This window comes from Corylus avellana, chromosome 3, assembly GCF_965113065.1.
Source record: "Corylus avellana chromosome 3, dhCorAvel1.hap1.2, whole genome shotgun sequence".
NCBI lineage: Eukaryota > Viridiplantae > Streptophyta > Magnoliopsida > Fagales > Betulaceae > Corylus > Corylus avellana.
The window spans coordinates 4,477,387-4,497,271 of record NC_142492.1 but is presented as its reverse complement, the minus strand read 5'-3'; the positions used below and the strand labels follow the sequence as shown (position 1 = coordinate 4,497,271).

The window sequence follows — 19,885 nt, the reverse complement described above, 5'->3', positions numbered from 1 at the left end:
ACTTGGAATGATGTACACAGTTTTCAAATGCCATCTTTTTCCTACTTTAGAAACCAACAAAATTTGTAATGTCCTTTTCTTCTTGTATGGCCTTCACTAAAATAATTTCACGAAGTTTGGTGTGAGTTCGACTCTTTTCAATGACGAATTACTTATACAAATTTAATTAGTATTAGCTGCTTTGAGAATCACTAATGTTTTGGTGTGGCTAAATCGAATTATAACTTAATTAGCTTTGAGTGAGTGCCGAAGATTTTCGTGGTTTAATTAAGCCCCTCATAAGCCCAACAAACATGTATTAGAGCATCCTCATTAAGTTTTTCATATTTAACGTTTCTCTAATTTTTTAACAAAATCCACAAAAAAATTATCTATCAAACTCTTTATCCAAAGTTAAATTTAACTTTTGCTTTTAACTCCTCTTCAAATATAAAGACAATAAAAGCAAAAGTTATTTATTTTTTAGGAAAAATTTTACTTTGGACTCCTGAATTATCACCTGTTTTGACATGCTCACAAACTTCAAAACCTCTCAATTTTGACCCATAAACTTTTAATTACAGTTAATTTGAACCCATCCGTCAATTTTTGCTGTGAAAACCATTAAAAAGACAAAATTACCCTTCAATTTTCTTTTTATTAAAAAAGAAAAATTGAAAAAAAAAGAAAAAAAAAAAGAGTCACAAGGTGCCCAACCATGGGTCACCACCTTTTTTTTTTAATAATATTTTTTAATTTTTAATTTGCAATTAAGGGTAACTTTAGAATTTTATAAAAAAGTCTGGGGTATAAACATTTTTGTCTAACTTTTAACATTTGAAATCTAACGAAAGAGTTAAAAATAATAGAAATTAAAAGTTTATGAGTCCAAAGTGAAAGATTTTGAAATTTGAGGGGCATGTCGAAAGGGGTGATAATTCAGGGGTGTAAAGTGAAGTTTTTCCTATTTTTTAATATTATTTTGGTTGCTGGGATGGCATTTTGGTAAATCTCTTGCATGGAATCAAAATGAGTTTCATGACAATTACATTTATTAATAAAAAATAATATTTGGTTAAATTTAATAAATATTTAGACAATTTGATATTTGGTAATTTTAAAAAGTTTCTAATTAAATCAAAAAAATTACACTTTAAAAAAGAAATACGCTAGAATCTAATAAAACTCCCACATTTTGCCCATCAAAATTCTAAGTGACAAAGTGTTATTTATTATCAACTTGGACCATATGCCCTTTTACATCAACTTTGGCCATGTGTCCTTTACCCCCTAAAATTTTGATGGGCATGATGGATTTTATTAGATTTTAGAATTTCTCTTTCAAAATTAAATTTTAAAAAAATTTAAAAAGTTGGATGGAAATGTTCTTACCGTGGTTGGTTACTTCTTTAGCATTCGTCTATTTCTCTAGAATTGCTGCTGCCTTAACTGTTTACTATATCTTTGAAAAAACAATATATATATATATATATATATATATATATATATAAAAGACAAAATAAAAAAAGATGTAAGTGGAAAAAACAAAAAGCTGGAAGAGAGAGAGATAAGAATATCTGGGAGTACGAGAATCCTTATCCACGCACGCCACCTCACCACCGGTCATGACGATCACATTGCGACAATATATATATAAATAGTGCAAGAACCCTTTATGTCGTTTCATATCCTCTACATAAAATTCAATCATTTTGATCAATTTGCGTTTAATTTCTTCGTGAAGGAAAACAGGAAGAAGATCGTCATGTTGGCTATATTTCACAAGGCTTTTGCTCACCCACCTGAGGAGCTCAACAGTCCTGCGTCTTACAATGGCAGCACGAAGCCTAAGCTTCCTGATGAAACTCTCAAAGAGTTCCTCTCTCATCATCCTCACAACACCTTCTCCATGAGCTTTGGATCCGCCGCCGTTCTTGCCTATGTTCGCCCCGACGGCCCTTTCTCACTTCATCAACGGTAATCTATATATATATATATATATATATAAACAACTTTTGAAACAAAAATTTGGAAGCTTTAGCGAGCCCTGAAAGGGATGGGTTAATGGGTTTGTGCAGGTTGTTCTGTGGGTTTGAAGACATATACTGCCTGTTCTTGGGGAGCTTGAATAACTTGTGGTCTCTGAATAAGCAGTATGGTCTAACAAAGGGCACGAACGAGGCCATGTTTGTGATCGAAGCTTTCCGGACCCTTCGTGACAGGGGTCCATACCCAGCTGACCAGGTTGTGAAGGATCTTGATGGGAGCTTTGCATTTGTTGTCTATGACAGCAAGGGTGGAACCGTCTTTGCTGCACTGGTATATATATATGTATATATATATAGGCGCCATGTTTTCTTTTACCCATTGGAACTTGATGATCTTCACAAAATGTTCATTATTGTTGGTTAATTCAATTGCAGGGTTCTGATGGTGGAGTGAGACTGTATTGGGGTACTGCAGCTGATGGGTCTGTGGTGATTTCTGATGATTTGGAGGTCATCAAAGCTGGCTGTGCCAAATCTTTTGCTCCCTTCCCAACAGGTACTTTCAAGGCAGTAGGTACAGGTTATTGGCTAAAATGGGCATCTGAACCGGATAATGGTTCCTAAATTTGGAAAGCCGGGGCTGGTAACAGATATTGTTATCCGGCTATATAATAACCGGCGGTTATCGGTTGATACCCGGTTAACCGGACCGATAACCGGATTTTTTTAAAAATGGACATTTTGGGCCAATTTTAGGTATTGGCATACTTTTAACTAATTTTTGTCATTTTTTAAAAAATAATTAGGGTGGTTGTTTCAAAAAAAAAAAACCTAAAAAAAGCGCATATATATATATATATATATATATATAGGGGGTGTAAAAATACAAAAAAAATAATAATCGGACTGGGGTACACAGTTATTGGTTTAGCCAGTTGGTACCCGGTGGCCGATTATAACCCGCTGATTTTACCCTTCTAATTCTAAGTGTGTTGAAATAGGAGCTTTAGAATTATAAGTTCGTCTTTAATTTGATTTATTTAATTAAATAGGTTTAAAACTTTTAATTTTAATTATTAATTTCATTTATATAAAAAAATTGGTGGTTCTAGTTTAAGTATGTCAAGTTTGATTTGTGTCGAGATATGATTATATAATTTAATTCTATTTAATTATACAAATTAAATTTATTAATTCTTAGCTTACTAATTTTATATTGAATTCTTCAAATTTAGGAAGAGCATAAGTTTTAGCCATTTCAAGTCCAAAATTGACTTTACTTAAAGGGGTTGAAAATCATGTATGACATTTATTATTTGTTTGTGGGGATGCAGGGTGTATGTTCCACAGTGAGGGAGGGTTGATGAGCTTTGAGCATCCGATGTACAAGATGAAAGCAATGCCAAGAGTAGATAGTGAAGGGGCCGTGTGTGGGGCCAACTTCAAGGTTGATAAGTACGCAAGGGTCAACAGCATTCCACGTGTGGGAAGTGAAGCCGATTGGACCGTTTGGGACTTGCATTAGCGAAATTTGGATCCATGTGCTGTCACACCATATCGTAGCCACGAATTTACCCTTTTTCTTTTTTCTTTTTTTCTTCTTCTTCTTCAATTCTAAGTTCTTGTTTGTACTTTGTATGTTTGTTTTTCCCCATGAACGAACCTGTAGACATATTGGGATGGATCTGCAGTAAATTAACCTCCTTTCTACAATACACCTAAGGGTACCTTTTCCCTAGTTTCAACTTTCAAGTTCGGATTAAAATAACCCTAAAAAAAAAAAAAAAAAAAACAATAGGTGAAAAAGTCCAAAAATGTTCTAGGCATTATGTAAAATAAAAAGAAAGGTCAAACAAAATCTAGACCTATTTTAACTATTTCCACCGCATATTTTTTTTTTTTATTTATTTTTATTTTATTTTTTATTTTATAAAGTAATGGCATATAGTGCACTCTTACTCTATCTCAATTGAAGGGTATAGGGGATGTGAGTAGGGTATGTAATATACTCATAACTTATCTATTACACCCATGTTATTAGGGGTGTCAATGCGGACAGTTTTTTAATCGTCTGCTAACTGTTAGTCACTTAATCGCTATAACTGCTTAGCGGTTATTGGGTTTATAATTGTAACCGCTAACCTCATTTTTATATAATATATTTTTATAATTATAATTATAATAATATTTATACATATAACATAATCAATTGATCATTAAATCATAATTTTTTTTAAAAAAATAATTAAATCACAACTTGAGTATTAATATATTATCACTATAATTATATGATTATATCACGTGATCAATTCATCATTAAATCATTTGATTATATAATAACAAATTATACATATATAATATTACATAACTCATAAGTATGCAAGTTCATACTAATACAACAATTAAGTATTTAGAAACTTAGTTCTAATGTATGTTATAAACTTATAAGTCCATATATTAATATATGTTATATATTATACATATATAAATATATAAGATCAATACTTAATCATATGATTCAATAACAATTCAAATACTTATTAAAGTGAATTATATTATTAATATACAATGATAATATGATTCGTATAATATCAAATTAAGTAATTGACATTGGATTAAACATTGTGTTACTTATAACTATAATTGAAGTATTAATGTATTATCATTCTAATTTATATGATTATATAAGAACAAATTATACGTATGTAATATGACATAAATCATAAGTATACCAATTCATACTAATATAACAATTAAGTACCTAGAGACTTAGTTTCAATGTATGTTATAAACTTATAAGTCGATATATGTTATAAATTATAATTATACATATATGCATATGAATAATATAAATGTATAAGATCAATACTTAATCATATGATTCAATGACAATTAAAATACTTTATTCAAGTTAATCATATTAAATTTTAATAAGTTATGATTTATATTTAAGAAAATTTTTTTAAAGTACAAGTAAATGTAAATTTGGGGTCAAATATTTTTATTTTTCAATATGGACTCTTTTTATAACAATTTGGCCCAAGAAGACACTAAAAATGCAAAAAACAAATGAGATAAAAATGCTACAATAAAAAAATAAAAAAGAAGAAGCCTAAAACTGAAAATTGGTTATATGTTTATTTTGATTCTTGAGAGCCCAAAAAAAAGCCTAAAATGCCCAATTTTGAAAAAGCAGTTATAGCGAGATGTTACATGTCTTACTAACCGCCAACCGGCAGTTAGTAGCTTAACCGCTAAGCGGTTACGGTTGAGACTAGTGAAATTTAATAACTGTTAAGGCAGTTACGGTCGTAACCGTATTGACACCCCTACATGTCACATCAAGTGACGTGACTTATTTCTGGCTTTCCAATTAACTACTTTAAAAAAGTGTAAGACATTTGAAATATATCATATCAACCAATATAATCTAAAAATATTAACAAACAATTCAAAATAATAATAATAATAATAATAATAATAATAAAATTTTATTTTTATCTCACATCAAAACACTTGGAAATTTGTGAAATACCGAGATGCAATATCTCTTTTGTAGGCCATACATTTAAAATGAACGGGTCGGATCTTGACAACAAGGCTGAAAAAAGAAGAAAAAAAGAAGTTTGCTTAGGTGATTTTTTTGGGTGGATGTTTGATGGTTCACCCACCCACTGCCTAAACCTATAGCAAACCCTACAAGTAATGATATGATATGACATATGAAAGGATCAGACATCAACAATCTCTCCTTTTGGTCTAAGACACATTAGGGAAAAATACGATATCATATTGAAGAGAAGCAAATGAAGTATGGATGATGTGACAAAAAACCTCAAACTTGAAGTGCACAAGCAATTAAGCAAAGTATGCAATTTCAAGCTGGATAGAGGATGATAGGAAATTATGTTCCTTATAACAAAAAAGGACAAGGTCTTCAATTGTATCATTCTTTCCACATATCTGCAAACTCATCAGGCTCCAGTGGATTTGATAGCTCATGCATCTTCCTCCTTGTCTTTGCTTTGACTTTCTTCGCATACTTCCCAGCCTTTTTCCTTTTCTCCAATGCTCGAATCTGGAAGTACCAAAATGGAAATGATTTCTAAAAGTACAAAAAGAAAAAAGGTTCAAACACTAGAGGCCAGCATGGGACATCAATGAATACCTGATTTGGTGATATGTAAAATGGATTCTCATATAGGGTAGGGCCTCCAAAGCTGCCACCAAATATTTTGATTGGGTTCAAGCAGAATCGTGGACCGACCTATACAAAAGTATATCTTCATAGTTAAATTGCCATCACAAATGCCTGATAAAGCACATAAATTAAAAAGCAAATCACCACCAACCTCAACAAGGGTCATATTTTCTAGGCCCCCTCGAGCCACTTTATCTGCTTCAATATGAGGTACAGATATCTGCATCAGAAAATTAAGAGAAATAAGCAACATCCTCGCTAACAATTTTCAAATAAAAGACAGCTCCAGTAGAATAATACCACAGAAACAAACATAATATAGTACTTATTCTTAAATTTTTTTTTTTTATAAGTAATATAATATTCTATTAAGAAAGGGAAACCCCTAAGTATACAGGAAGTAATACAAATAATTTACCGAAAAATTACAAACTGAGGTTTAAAGAATCCAGAAATTATTCTAAACTTGACTACCACAGACTTTCATTATTAAGAACACTCATAATTTGCTTTTAGTTTCTATAATCCTACTAAATGAGGGAAAGAAGCTTTATTATCACTTTTAGAGGGCCATCTTCTAGTTTTCTTGAAATACTTCAAAATGTCATACCCTCCTCAGAACCATTAAGATACAAGTCTTATCCAAGGTTTTCCCAATGGCTATTAAGGAATTTAAGATATCTTATATAATATATTCGTCATGTGCCTTTTACAAGCAGGCCCAACTGACAACAATGTCAATGACAGTCAAACTAAAAATTGACCCTGCCTGGTAATACAGACACATAATGAATACAAAAAATAACCAATACCTTATGTTAACACCAATAAAACAAAACCATTCGAGAATTTTTGTGATCTAGTTAGAAAAATGCCATAAGCAAGACAAGCTTAAGGGGGGTTATGAACACAGAACCTAGATCCATAAGATTATACTATATGTGCAATGGACTTAGCAAGATTACGGTAACTAGTCACTACTTTCACCAAATAACAGAGCTTCTATTTATTTATTTATTTTTTATAGGTGAACTACAGAGCTTCTATTCACAAAGCCCTATTCATAATAGGTCAAACCCCAGACCTCATCCTTAATAAAGAGGAGATATACCACTACACTTGTTTTCCCCGACAAGCAGTTTCTTCTTTAAGAATACTTACATCAATGGCTATTGTTTACAACCTAAATCCTATAGCAAACCCTTCACACCTTAATACAAATAAATGTTCATCCGAATCAGAAAAATACTAGTTTGAGCTTATATCTTAAAAGTTTTGGATCTAATACTGTTATATATATTCTACTCTATCTAGATGCCCTGTGAAAATTTGATGGGACAAAACCAGAACCAACCTTTAAACTTTAAATTAAAGCCACAATTCTGAATCCTAATACAGCACATTGATTAGAATTTATAATTCACCCACCTGGTAATTCCGAAACCATATGTGGTCATCAACAATGGAGAAAACAAACACATGATCATGATAAGGTTTAGATTTTCTGTGGTCCTTTGGTATTCCAAATATCTGGGGAGATGAACAAAGAATGTCAGTATATCCAATAACATTGCTAGGACATTAATAGCATCAAACGGTAAAAAATAGTACTATAGACTTACCAAGTTAGGAGATAATATTATTTATCAGAAACAACCAAGCCATAATTCATTTTATAGTTCATTATTAAAAGCCAATTCATAGCTATACCAGATCCGGTAACTAGGCATACAAGCAATGAGCAAGTTCCCTCAACTTCTAAAAATCCAAACAATACCCCAGAAAACTGAGCAAATACATTGTATCAACAAATTTTCTGTGAAGAATTTGACAAGAGAATGTAACAAATCAGATAACAGTTATCATGCATCAAAATAATTTTGGCTGACATTATGCTGTTGGTCATATATGAATTAGGCTACCACGAATGTCAAGACATTTGACTTGAGAATTTGTATGATCAGCACTTCACATTATACTAGGAAATATCATATAGACTTGAGTTTTAGATTTTCCTTTTCCCTGGGTAATGAAATATCAAAATATTGTTTACAATTTAATTTGACAGAATGAGGTATTAATTGTTCCTTCTATATGTGAAATAGAAAGGAAACAAACTTTTATAGCTACAGAGAGAGGAAGCTAAACCAAAATACCTGAATTATCATCTCTTTCAAAAGTTTCCAATGAGCATCTTTATCAAAATTGTCTGAGAAAGTCAAAATGGGACGAGACCCTTTTAAATGATTTCCAGTAAGCTTCAATTCCTCCATCGTGTGCACTGGAAATAAACGGATTAAAAAAACACATTGATTAACCATTTCTTCTCAAATTTCTACAAAAAGGAATTAAACATATTTAATTACTTATAAAAAAAAAGGAATTAAACATATTTAATTGGAGATGAATTGATTGTATGTCAGTGCTATCAATGGATACATAAAGGTAAGGGTTTACTTCCATGAGACATTCATACCAAACTACCAAATAGTTAGAAACCAAAAGAGAAGCTTACCAGCATTAACTAAAAATTTGACAGATGGTCCATTGGGGCATTTTGCCATCCATAGATAAAGATCTTTGTGTTTCCTGCACTGATATAGTGAAAAAAAGAAGAAGAAAGTATTAATCCACATATGATAACTGAAGTAAAGCAAACTAGAGCTTCATATTGTTAAACAAGTCAATAAAAGTACTCATTTAAGAATACTTACATCCTAATAACCAACCAGTCAACAAAAAATCAACCAGTTAACTTAAATCCCATCGATTACCAGCAATTGATTACTCAAACTTAAGTCCCATTGAATACCAGTAATATATTATCACTAGAAGGTCTAAACGCTATCTATTCAAAAATTAATCTTATTCTATATCAAATAAAAAATACCTATAACAGATATTGACGTAATTACCAAAACAATTAAAAAGAAATCACCTCAAAAAACAGACAGGAAGAGCCACCCTTTAGCTCGACCAGCTCATTCAAAGTGGTGCCCTTACTAGCCTTTGACTCGACCTTGTTATCCTTCTTGCAGTGTGGCAAGAGTGACACCACATTCAGCATTAAATGCCGGTACCTACACACCACATACATACAGTCTATCTGTAAGCGGAACCAAAAACAGCATAACAAACAAACTTCACGACAAGGAAATGCAAAGAAACAAGCTTTTCAACCTGTAATTGATGCGGCGCGAGCAAGTAACTAAAACCTTCTCTTTGTTCCTGAAGACAGTGGAATCACTTTCTTTATCCACTTCTTCATTCTTGTCTTTCCAACCCAAGAGTGTCCTTTTAGGTCTCTCTGCAGCAATCGTATCCTTCTTAGGAGGTGCCACCACCTCCGTCTCACTGTGTTTTCTCTTCTTTCCCATTGTTTCTTGTTGTTATTATTATTCCCTTAAAGACAACTAAACATTCAATGACAAGCATATTTGTCAAAATTTTCACTAAAACTAACCAACTTGGAGCATATAATAACAAGAACAACAATACCCAGAAAACAAAATTATGAAAAAGAAAGCTAAAAAGAAAATGCAACTCATTTGTCTGAATTCATAGTAAAGAGCTGTAAAAAACAAACAGCTTAGTCAAACAAACAGTCTATAAAATGGAGAGGAAATCAGTAAAGAAAACATGAAGTTCCCAACATAATCATGGGACATGCTGTCACAATTTACAGACAATCCACATTAAAACAAAATCCCATTACGGAATTCTTATTGAACTGAGCAACCCCGCAAATCCCCGTTATAAATAAACAGATAGAAGGTTAACTAAAGATGGTGAAGAGATAGAACATAACAGGATGCAATGAATGAATAGAAACCCAATATAGCCTACGTAAAAGCAAAGATGAGAAACCCCCAAAGCTCAAAAATTTACCAACTTTGCATCCAAAGCATCTCAATTTGCAAAATCCAACTCTTTAGCCAATAAACGGTTATAAACAACTTCTGCCTGAAATAAAACCCTAAAACCCTTTGTGGCCCCTATCAGCACTGGAGCTGGAAGATGGAGTTTTCGCTGGTTTGGTTTCAACTCATGGGCTTTATTCTAATGATGCAGGCCCGTCTGATTGTTAGATATGGGCCCAGTAGTAGACCCAAATATACAACAAAAGAGAAATTACTTTTTGTTACCCAGTTTTCGTACCAACGGATAAAAATATGGGCCCAGAAGTAGGCCCAATTATGAGCTTCGGCTTGGTTCGAGAGAACTCGAATAGCTCGTCCACAACTCACTTCACTCACTCAATTGCGTGCTCGCTCGCTCGCGAGAGAGAGAGAGAGAGAGAGAGGGAGGGGGAGAGATGGCTGACCGTTTCTTCCCAAACGAAATGCCAGACTTTGTAGCTGAGGCAGCAGAGGACGAATCAGCCTCTGGCAGAGCCAAAGACTCACTCACGAGGCTTCTCCATCTTCCCTACAAATCACTCTCCGAGAGGCTTCAAAAATTAGCGCTGGACCTCAAAGAAGCGGTACCCTCACTACTATCTTCGGAGTTTCAGTGAACTGTGGGTTTAGGGGTTTGTGAGTTCGTGATATTTTTGGATTTGAGGAATGCCCACCAAGTGAAACCTTGCTCTTCTTTTTTTTTTCCCAGTAAATTTTGGGGCTTTGGGTTTATGGGGTTTTTTTTGTGGGTACTTGGTCTTATGGACATGTCTGTCGTGGAGTATGTAAGAGCTACTAAAGTTTTGGTTTCAGGTGGTGAGGGAGACATGGGGACTGAGTGCAAAGCGTGTGCATGAGTATACTCTGTACACTAGTGCTCTTGGGACGGCTTACTTGCTTTTTAAAGCTTTCCAAGTTACCCAGAATGAGAATGATCTCAAATTGTGCTCTGAGATTGTCAAGGCTTGTGATTCCGCTTCTAGAGATTCTGGGTACTCTTTGTCTCTTTGTCTCTCTTTGTCTCTTCATAGCTTAGGGCCATTTGGAATGAGCCAATTTGTTGGTAAAACAAGGTTGTATGGGATTGCTTCAATTGTTTGAGATTTGGCGCTATGCACGATTGTCGGCTTTATTTCTAGTTTATGCAGGATTCGAAATGAGCGATTTATATCCACTAAACTGTTGCTTGATACTGTGTGATATTGCTTAACCTAATCGGAGTCATGCACCCACTCTTCTACTAGCTTAACCAGTATTTTGGATGTATAGTTGTGCTCATTTGTGATAAAACCTGCACTTAAATGATTGATTGAACCATTGCTTTTTCCCTGTTCGTTGGTCTACTGCGATTTCTAGTTTATATTTCTTCTGTTAAGTACAGATTTTTCTGTCACATGTGGGATAGCTCTAATTGGCTGTGACCATGCGCCTAACTGTGAGCGTTATTCTAGCTTACCATTTGGTTTAAATGAGCTAAGTAGCTCGCCAGGTTCTGTTTTGTCAGGTGTAAAATTCCGCAAATGTGTTTGAAGTCTGCATCCAATGGCAGATTTTAACATAGCTTGTTGCCTGAGAAATGAACAAATCCAGATGAAGTAGGGTAGTTGTGTGGTATACTGTTAAAAATTAAAAGAAGGGTTGGGTTATTATGTGATTCTTAATTTGATACGTATAGTGCACCTAACTTTGGTTTTAATTCTAGTCTACCTTCCATTGCAAATGAATAATTTAACTTGATTATGTATGTTATGTGATGCTTGGGATTGCAGGCGTGTGACATTTATATGTGGAAGGGCTGGCATTTGTGCTCTTGGGGCTGTCATTGCAAAGCATTCTGGTGATGAAAGGCTGCTTGAGCGCTACTTGACTAAATTTAAAGAGGTATTTAATTGCATTTGATATCTTGATTACTCTGTTCCCCTTGGGAGTATTTCTTCTGTTTGTTTAATGTTGAGATTCATTTTTCCCTTGCAAGCAGATCACACTGCCTAGTGATTTGCCAAATGAATTATTCAATGGGAGAGCAGGGTTCTTGTGGGCCTGTTTATTCTTAAACAAACATATTGGTAAAGACACGATATCTGTTACCCGAACTGTAAGACATTTTTCCTCTTTGGTACTGGTTTCTGCTCAATTTCTCTTAATTAGGGAGATCAAATTCTTCCACTAATTTGGATTTTCATTTGTGTAGAGACCTGTTGTGGATGACATAATAAAGGCTGGTAGACGACTATCAAGCAAGGGAAAATGTCCATTGATGTATGAATGGCATGGGAAGAGGTACTGGGGTGCTGCCCATGGGCTGGCTGGGATTCTGCATGTTTTGATGCACATGGAACTGAAACCAGATGAGGTGGAGGATGTCAAGGGCACACTATGTTATATGATAAAGAATCGTTACCCGAGTGGGAATTATCCTTCAAGTGAAGGAAGTGAATCTGACCATCTAGTGCATTGGTGCCATGGTGCTCCTGGGATTGCTCTTATCCTTGTGAAAGCAGCTGAGGTAATCCTTACCAAGCTTACCATCATTACTGCTTACTGATTAGATACAACAGCCATTATAGTTATTGGATACAAAGGCATGGTAATTCAAAGAGGAAGAAAAAAGAATAATTGGACAAAGTTATTGGATACAATAGCCATGATGGTTCAAAGGCATTGTTTGTGCAAACCTGATAGGATCTGCAATTTTATATTTTATTCTTGTTTCATTAGGTAATGTGGTTTAGTATACAGCTCAAAGATCAGTTGAAACTACCCCACTACTTTTTGGGCCTTCAAGATATACTATATATATCACAGCCCTGGTTGGCAATATGATGCATATGATGAGCTTGTAGGTGGTGATTTCTTATGAAGTAAAAAGGATTAATCTGTCATATAGAAGAGAAGCAATCTATTTTCAATGTGAATGGTAAAGTCCAAACATGTAAAGTTTGTTAGTTCTGTTTCCTGGATGACCACACAAACTTTTCTGTAATGGAAAAATCAGTTTTGAATTACTTCTCTAACAATTTTAGGGATTTCTTGACAATGACTGGCTTGTTAACAGTCTTTTAAATCATCAGGTTTATGGAGGTAAAGAGTTTCTGCAAGCAGCTGTGGATGCTGGAGATGTGGTATGGAACCGGGGTCTACTTAAGCGAGTGGGACTTTGCCATGGCATCAGTGGGAACACCTATGTGTTTCTTTCTCTCTACAGATTAACAGGGAATGTCGAATACTTGTACAGGGCAAAAGCATTTACTTGCTTTTTGCTTGATAGAGCACAAAAACTTATATCAGAGGGTAAGATGCATGGAGGTGATCGCCCCCATTCACTATTTGAAGGAATCGGAGGAATGGCCTATCTTTTTCTGGACATGACTGAACCATCTGATGCCAGGTTCCCTGCTTATGAACTTTAAGTTGCTGTATGTATAATAAATGAGCCAAAATACATGTACGAGATCGACCCGTGTGAAACTGTGACAGAGTCTGTAACTATGTACAAATACTGAAATACATAGCTTCTTATACATTTCTATACATAGAGATCATTGTAATACAGTTAATATAGTTCAATATAGTTAAGACATGAGACTCTTAACGGTTTTTATTAGTCTCTTTCTCTCTTTGCTTCTGCTTTCTCTCTCATTCATTAACATATTCTATTATATATTTCTACATTTTGGCATACATGCTATTGTCTTAGGGAAAGACCGATTTCTGGATAATTGTCATTAAAATAGTGAGACTGGTTTCTGAACTTTTACATGTAAGAATCACACGCTTTAAGAAGACATCAGTTTAATAAACTAAGTCAAAAGAATTTCTTACAACTTTTTTTTTTTAAAAAAAAAAAGAAAAGAAAAGGGGATGGATTTCCTTGGTTCCATGGTGCTCTTGGGATTTCTCTGGCCCTTGTGAAAGCAGCTGAGGTAATCCTTACCAAGCTTACCATATCCTGCTAACTGATTAGATACAATAGCCATGATGGTTATTGGATTCAAAGGCATGATAGTTCAAAAAGGAAAAAAAATAATAATTGGACGAAGTTGTTGGATGCAATAGCCAAAGGCATTGTTTGTGCAAACCTGATAGGGTCTGCAATTTTATATTTTATTCTTGTTTCATTGGGTAATGTGGTTCAGTATACAGCTCAAAGAATAGTTGATACTACCCCACTACTTTTTGGGGCTCCAAGCCTCCAATATAAATCCATGATGCACTGAGTTGACAATGCATTGAGAAAAATAATGCACTTAAGACTTCTGCCCTATGCATCTTATTGGAACATATTATGATTATTATATCATGAGTTGTAGGCATCATCTACAACCGTTTGTTTTATATCCTGCAGCGATTGTTTTTCTGCATAATAAGGGGTTGTTTGTGTTTGTTAATGTAGGTAACCTGAAAACAAAGGTTAGTATTTGAATTACACAATTCAGGGAGATTAGTTTTCCGGTTTCCCTAGTCTCTCATGTAGGAAAGTTCACGACGGTAGGAAACGGAGTCCTGAGCCAGTTGTTGCTTGTGAAGTACAGAAGGAGATCAAATTTGAATTCCCAAGAGTGGATGCTTTGTAATGCTATTATTGTTGACTTGTATAGTCCGCGCGCTTTGCCTCTACCCATGAATTAACACGTAATCTTCCCACACAATGATGATATTTAATTATGGAATGCAATTGTGGTCATTAAAGTCACTTGATCTAGTTTTCTCATATTCCTTGGGCAGAAAAATGGATGATTTTATCCAAAAATTAGCCTAAGATGTGGAGGAAGAAACCAGGGCATTGGCCTGTCAAATTTTGGTGTCACTCCGGGTGGTAAAAAATTAGGCATAACACTAAAAAATCACAACTTGGGGGTGATTTGTGCTTTGCAACAGTGGTGAGTGATTTTATTGACGATTGTGAGACGTCATCGACATCTACAAGAGAGTGGTTTACAAAACACAGCCCCGGAGTCCATACTCCACACTCAAGACTGGACCAGGTCTCAGTGATACCATCCTCTCCCACTGCAAAGATCAGTTGACAACAACCTTAAGGCTCTCTTGAGACAAGTTTAGGCCAAACCAACAAGTTTCTCACTGACTTCCCACACCTTCCGAGCCTTATCTGTGTCACTAGCTTCTTGAGACAATTGGTTTTCGAATGAAGCCGAATCCTTGTTCCAGCTCCAGTAAACACCAGACTTTGTTAAGCTTGGATCACTCACAACCTAAATCAGAAGCAACCAGTTAAAAATCATGCACAACAGAAAATCACAAACATACACACTATATGCAGAAGCGAGAATTGATGGCGTCTTTACCTGAGCAAGTCTTTTCCCGGATTCGTCTTCGGAGACGAAGCCCTTAGTGATGTACTTCTGGAAGGGAGGGAAGAGGATCCTGAACAAGGGGATGTGCTCCCTGAACAAGCCTGTTGTGGCAATGCAGCCCGGGTAAAGGGAAGCAAATGTTATGCCTGTATCCTCGTGGTAGCGCCTGTGGAACTCTTGCATGGTGAGCATGTTGCAGACTTTGCTGTCTTTGTAGGCCTTGGCACCATCAAAGTCTCCACCATCAATCATGGCCGAGCTGTTCAGCCCATTTAAGCCCCCTGCAAGCCCCCTCAGGTCCCCGAGGTTGGCCTTAGGAGGTACATTTCCAGCCAAGGTATTTGTATTTCCTGAATTGGTTTTTACAGATTTGGGATTCAGAACTTGAAATCTTCACAAACAAGCAGTATTATTCAAAATGAATTCAGTACCTGTGATTGAGCCGACAATGATGTGGCGCCTTAATGGGTAGTCAGATTTCTGCAGGTCATCAAGCAGCAGCCTTGAGAGAAGGAAGTGGCCGAGGTGGTTAGTGCCAACACTAAGCTCAAACCCTTCAGCGGTAAATGTAGGCTCCTTAGCAGTTGGCAAATAGACAGCTGCATTGCAGACTAAGACATCGAGCGGGCGGCCTGACCGCCTGAAGTTATCGACAAACTGGCGGACACTGTCAAGTGAGGCAAGGTCTAAGTGCATGATGGTGTAATTTTCCTTGGCAATGCCAGCTGACTTAGCAGCTCTTTCAGCCTTGAGGAAATCCCTGCAGGCCATAATTACGTGCCATTTTCCTGTTTCAGCTAGAGCTTTAGCTGTGGCCAGACCAAGTCCAGAGGAGGCACCAGTAATCACCACACTGCCCTTTCTTAAAGTTTTCTTCCCCTCTGGTGCAGCCTTATTGACTGCTGGAGTAGTTGTAGCTGCTATCTGAGCTCTGACGGCCCCAGCCCTGTGGCTGAATTCTCTCTGCAATTGAAACACCCATGTCTTTGTTAGAATATTATTTAAATTATTAAATCAATCATTTCTTATTATCACCTTAAACTTTTGAGACAATCGAAAATTTAACATGATATTAAAGCAAATATTCTAAGTTTGAATCTTTATCTCCTTATGTTTAGGAGTCAAACTCTCACTCCCACTAGCAAATCAGTAAACCTAAACCATCTAAGACTCAAAATAGATCCAAATTTGAATGGGATTACAAATCCCCTTCAAAGTAGGTTTGGGTTTAGGATTAAGATCTTTTTAAGTAAACCAAAATAAAAAAATTCTTTGACATTATAAACTTAAACGTCATTCCAATGAACCTCTTGTATTCCTTGAAAATTGAAGTGACTTTTAAAATTGTCAATAAATCAAAATTTAATAGTAATTTATAACAAATTTAACGATAATTTTAAAGCCACGTCAGTTTTGGAGGGACACAAGAAGAATATAAAAATGACATTTAGTCATATCATACTTGAACATCATTGCTTTCTGAACAGTAATGGGTGAAAAACAAATTAATTTTCTCTATAAGAAGAAAAAAATTAACTGATGTTGTCTTAACTACCTTACACCTTAATCCAGAAGAGCTGAAGTCAGCTTTAAGGTGGTCTGAGAATGAAACTCCAAATAGACTTGAGTCCTTAGAGGAAGCACTGGACTTTCCCTGCAAATATGAAAATGTCTCAAAAAAATGCAACCCCAGAAATCACTTTTATTCTTTGACGACATTAGCAAGAAGAAAAGCTCCCTAAAGAAATAACAAACCTCTTTTGGGATGGTGAAGGCAGAGGAAACCAGAGAAGCAGCCTGGAGAGCCATTGTCACTTTGAATTGGGTTTTCAAATCCTTTCTCACAAGTTCACGAAAATGGGGCTGAGCTGAAGCATTTGGAAAAGAATTCAAGGGGCATTTATATAGGGAGGTGTTGGCTCATTTGTGACAAAAAATTGAAATGTTTTAGGATATTGGAGGCAGAGAGGATAAGATAATTAGCAGCATGTGGGTTTGCCACATCCATTTCACGCAACCAATGAGGCTTTGAGCTTTGGATTTCCATAGATATTTTTGTGCTGTTTTTTCTTTCCTTATATGGTTGGTGAGCATAGAAGGGGATATTTTGGTCCGCTCGCCAAAGTGTTCCACTCCTTAAGGTTATGGGCTGGCTGTCAAACTGTAGAAAAGGATAGGATTGGTGGGGGCATAATCTGGATCGAGATTGCAACTGAGCCAGGTTCTGGTTTATACGCTATGGCTAAATGTAGGGGTGTTCTGCCAACACTAGAGCATTCTCAATGGAAGAGCCATATTTTTATGTAAAATGGCTCTTCAAAATTCACTTTTATTTAGTTTAGCTAAACCATTTTTAAGTATCTCCACATCCGATTAGCTATATTTCTTAAAAAAATGTCAGAAAAGATTTGAGAAAAAGATAAAGCAGGAGAGAGAAACACTAAAAAATAAAATGGCTCCCTTAAAAAGTGCTGCTACATTTAACTTTTTTTTTAGCTCTTCTAATCAAATATCTATTTTACATATATTTTTGGCTCATCCAATGTGTGAGGTTTTTTGAACATTTGAAGAGCTATTCTAGATAAAAGTAACATTTGGCTCTTCCATTGGGAATGCTCTTATAATTGCTAACGGTTAACTGTTAATTATTTTGGTAGGCGATTATTAAAAATCGTTAATCACTTAGGGTAGTTGTAGTTAGCGATTTTAGAGATAAGAAAAAGCAGTTAATAACTACTAACCGCCTACCCTTATATATAATAATATAAATATATATATTTTATATTTTATATTTTATATTAATAATAATTATAATATAACATTCAAAACGAAGTAGTTTTGGTGTTAAACACCAAAATGACGTCGTTTTGAAGGAAAACTTTGGCCCAAAACGTTTAAAATAAGCGTAAAAAATAGGCCAATTAAATGCTCAAAACATTTAAAAAGCTCAAAAGCACATATAAAAAAAGCGGTTATAAAACCACCGGTTATTGGATTGAATAACCGCTAACCGCCGGTTATAAAATAACCGATAACCACCTAGGCGGTTTCGGTTATTAAAAAGCGATTACCGCCCAAGGCGGTTGTGATTAGCGGTTATAACCAATAACTGCCGATTATAACCGCTTGAACACCCCTAGCTAAATGGTTGGGGCCTGAGGGATAGAGTTGTAGAGCTTATGGCAACTCGGAGAGACCCTTGATGCTGGTGGGGGGCCATGACAGCCCGGGTTAATATTAAGCCTCACTTAATGATGGGTGTAGCATTTCGTTTTCACGTGTTAGATATGGGTCGTATCGTATTGAAATATGAATATAAAATTATATAGATTAACCATAATTCAACTTATTTAATTAAACGGGTCAGACCCCGTAATCCCAATTCACTGACTTCGTATTGAGTTCACGGATTGTGTAAAAAAAAATTCAGTCTTTATGTCACAGCCCATTTATATAGATCAACTTAACTCGACTCATTTAATTAAACATGTTAGATCTCTCAACTATTATCTATTAATTTCGTATCAAAATTATGAGTCATGTAAAAAATTGCCAACTTTGCTTAATGGTCGAGGCCAAGAAGCTATCAGCAAACAATAATAATAACAGCAATACTTATGGGCTAATCCGGAAAGGCTTGTATTTGATCTTACACGTTACTAAATTGAGCTTTACTGAAAGTTAAAGGCTGTCCGAAAAAGATTATACTGTCAAATTAAAAAAAAAAAAAAAAAAAAAAAAAAAAAAAAAAAAAATTGGATTTAAACCAAAGAAAATTTGTTCCTACCATTATGAATTGATTTACACACTGATTTTTTTCATCTCATATCTGCAAAAAAAATAATAATATCTTAAAAAAACTCGTATATAATAATAATAATAATAATAATAATAAAACTTCATATCATATTTTTAAATAAAAAAAAGGTAAACTATGTCTATAGCAAACGATAAAATTTTTGTATTCGAAAGGGAAGTCTTTTTTAAAGATTATTTTATAGATATGTTACTTTTCTAAATAATTATAACTTATAACTTAATATGAAATTAAGTTTAAGACTTGTCCAATTTTATTTTTAATAAACCACACACACACAGAGATACTATGTATATATGTATTAATTTATTTATGTATGTTTGGGCCCCTTACGCAAACAAATCTGGTTTTTCCCTTAATTGTGCATAGTTTGTGGAATTGCCAACATGTGGATCGGAGTTTTTTAGATTCAAGAGGGGCTTCCGGTGGGATTTTACTAATGTGGGATAGGAAGGTGGTGGAAAAAATCGAAGAGTGTGGAAAGCTGACTGTTATTTGTTCTTTTAAGTTTGTCAAAGACCGATTTACTTGGGTTGTTGCAGATGTTTATGGTCCTAATTCAACATGTGATATAAGGTTTTTATGGGATGAATTTGTTGGTTTTATTAAACGGTGGAAGTTGTCATGGTATATTGGGGGATATTTCAACATCATGTGTTTCCCTAGTGAGAGATCGGGTGAGCCCC

At 34.9% G+C, this 19,885-nt stretch overlaps 4 protein-coding genes across 7 annotated transcripts; 2 read left to right on the top strand and 2 right to left on the bottom strand.

Moving 5' to 3' along the window:
- Positions 1–1,646: 1,646 nt before the first annotated feature.
- Positions 1,647–3,682, top strand: LOC132174993 (aluminum induced protein with YGL and LRDR motifs). Its single transcript, XM_088514968.1, has 4 exons — positions 1,647–1,956; positions 2,058–2,298; positions 2,403–2,523; positions 3,302–3,682. The coding sequence occupies exons 1-4, from the start codon at positions 1,655–1,657 to the stop codon at positions 3,490–3,492; spliced, it is 855 nt and encodes a 284-aa protein (XP_088371094.1). The 5' UTR covers positions 1,647–1,654; the 3' UTR covers positions 3,493–3,682.
- A 2,054-nt stretch (positions 3,683–5,736) lies between these two features.
- Positions 5,737–10,177, bottom strand: LOC132175079 (ribosome biogenesis protein BRX1 homolog 1). 3 transcript variants are annotated; one of them, XM_059586895.2, is made up of 9 exons: positions 10,057–10,177; positions 9,349–9,581; positions 9,107–9,248; positions 8,684–8,762; positions 8,325–8,449; positions 7,597–7,698; positions 6,320–6,388; positions 6,136–6,234; positions 5,737–6,045 (listed from the first exon to the last, which is right to left on the bottom strand). In XM_059586895.2, exons 2-9 carry the CDS (start codon positions 9,543–9,545, stop codon positions 5,914–5,916), a joined length of 945 nt encoding a protein of 314 aa, XP_059442878.1. In that variant the 5' UTR covers positions 9,546–9,581; positions 10,057–10,177; the 3' UTR covers positions 5,737–5,913. The 3 variants fall into 3 exon arrangements, with proteins under 3 accessions (XP_059442878.1, XP_059442879.1, XP_059442880.1); XM_059586896.2 differs by having other exon boundaries at positions 9,349–9,570; XM_059586897.2 differs by having other exon boundaries at positions 10,061–10,177.
- A 252-nt stretch (positions 10,178–10,429) lies between these two features.
- On the top strand, positions 10,430–13,671 carry GPCR (G protein coupled receptor). 2 transcript variants are annotated; one of them, XM_059588590.2, is made up of 6 exons: positions 10,430–10,651; positions 10,881–11,059; positions 11,837–11,948; positions 12,046–12,162; positions 12,259–12,573; positions 13,139–13,671. In XM_059588590.2, exons 1-6 carry the CDS (start codon positions 10,484–10,486, stop codon positions 13,475–13,477), a joined length of 1,230 nt encoding a protein of 409 aa, XP_059444573.2. In that variant the 5' UTR covers positions 10,430–10,483; the 3' UTR covers positions 13,478–13,671. The 2 variants fall into 2 exon arrangements, with proteins under 2 accessions (XP_059444573.2, XP_059444574.2); XM_059588591.2 differs by lacking the exon at positions 12,046–12,162.
- A 1,257-nt stretch (positions 13,672–14,928) lies between these two features.
- LOC132173955 (protochlorophyllide reductase, chloroplastic) lies at positions 14,929–17,339 on the bottom strand. Its single transcript, XM_059585648.2, has 5 exons — positions 17,138–17,339; positions 16,938–17,036; positions 15,814–16,345; positions 15,374–15,732; positions 14,929–15,280 (listed from the first exon to the last, which is right to left on the bottom strand). Exons 1-5 carry the CDS (start codon positions 17,189–17,191, stop codon positions 15,125–15,127), a joined length of 1,200 nt encoding a protein of 399 aa, XP_059441631.2. The 5' UTR covers positions 17,192–17,339; the 3' UTR covers positions 14,929–15,124.
- Positions 17,340–19,885: the final 2,546 nt, after the last annotated feature.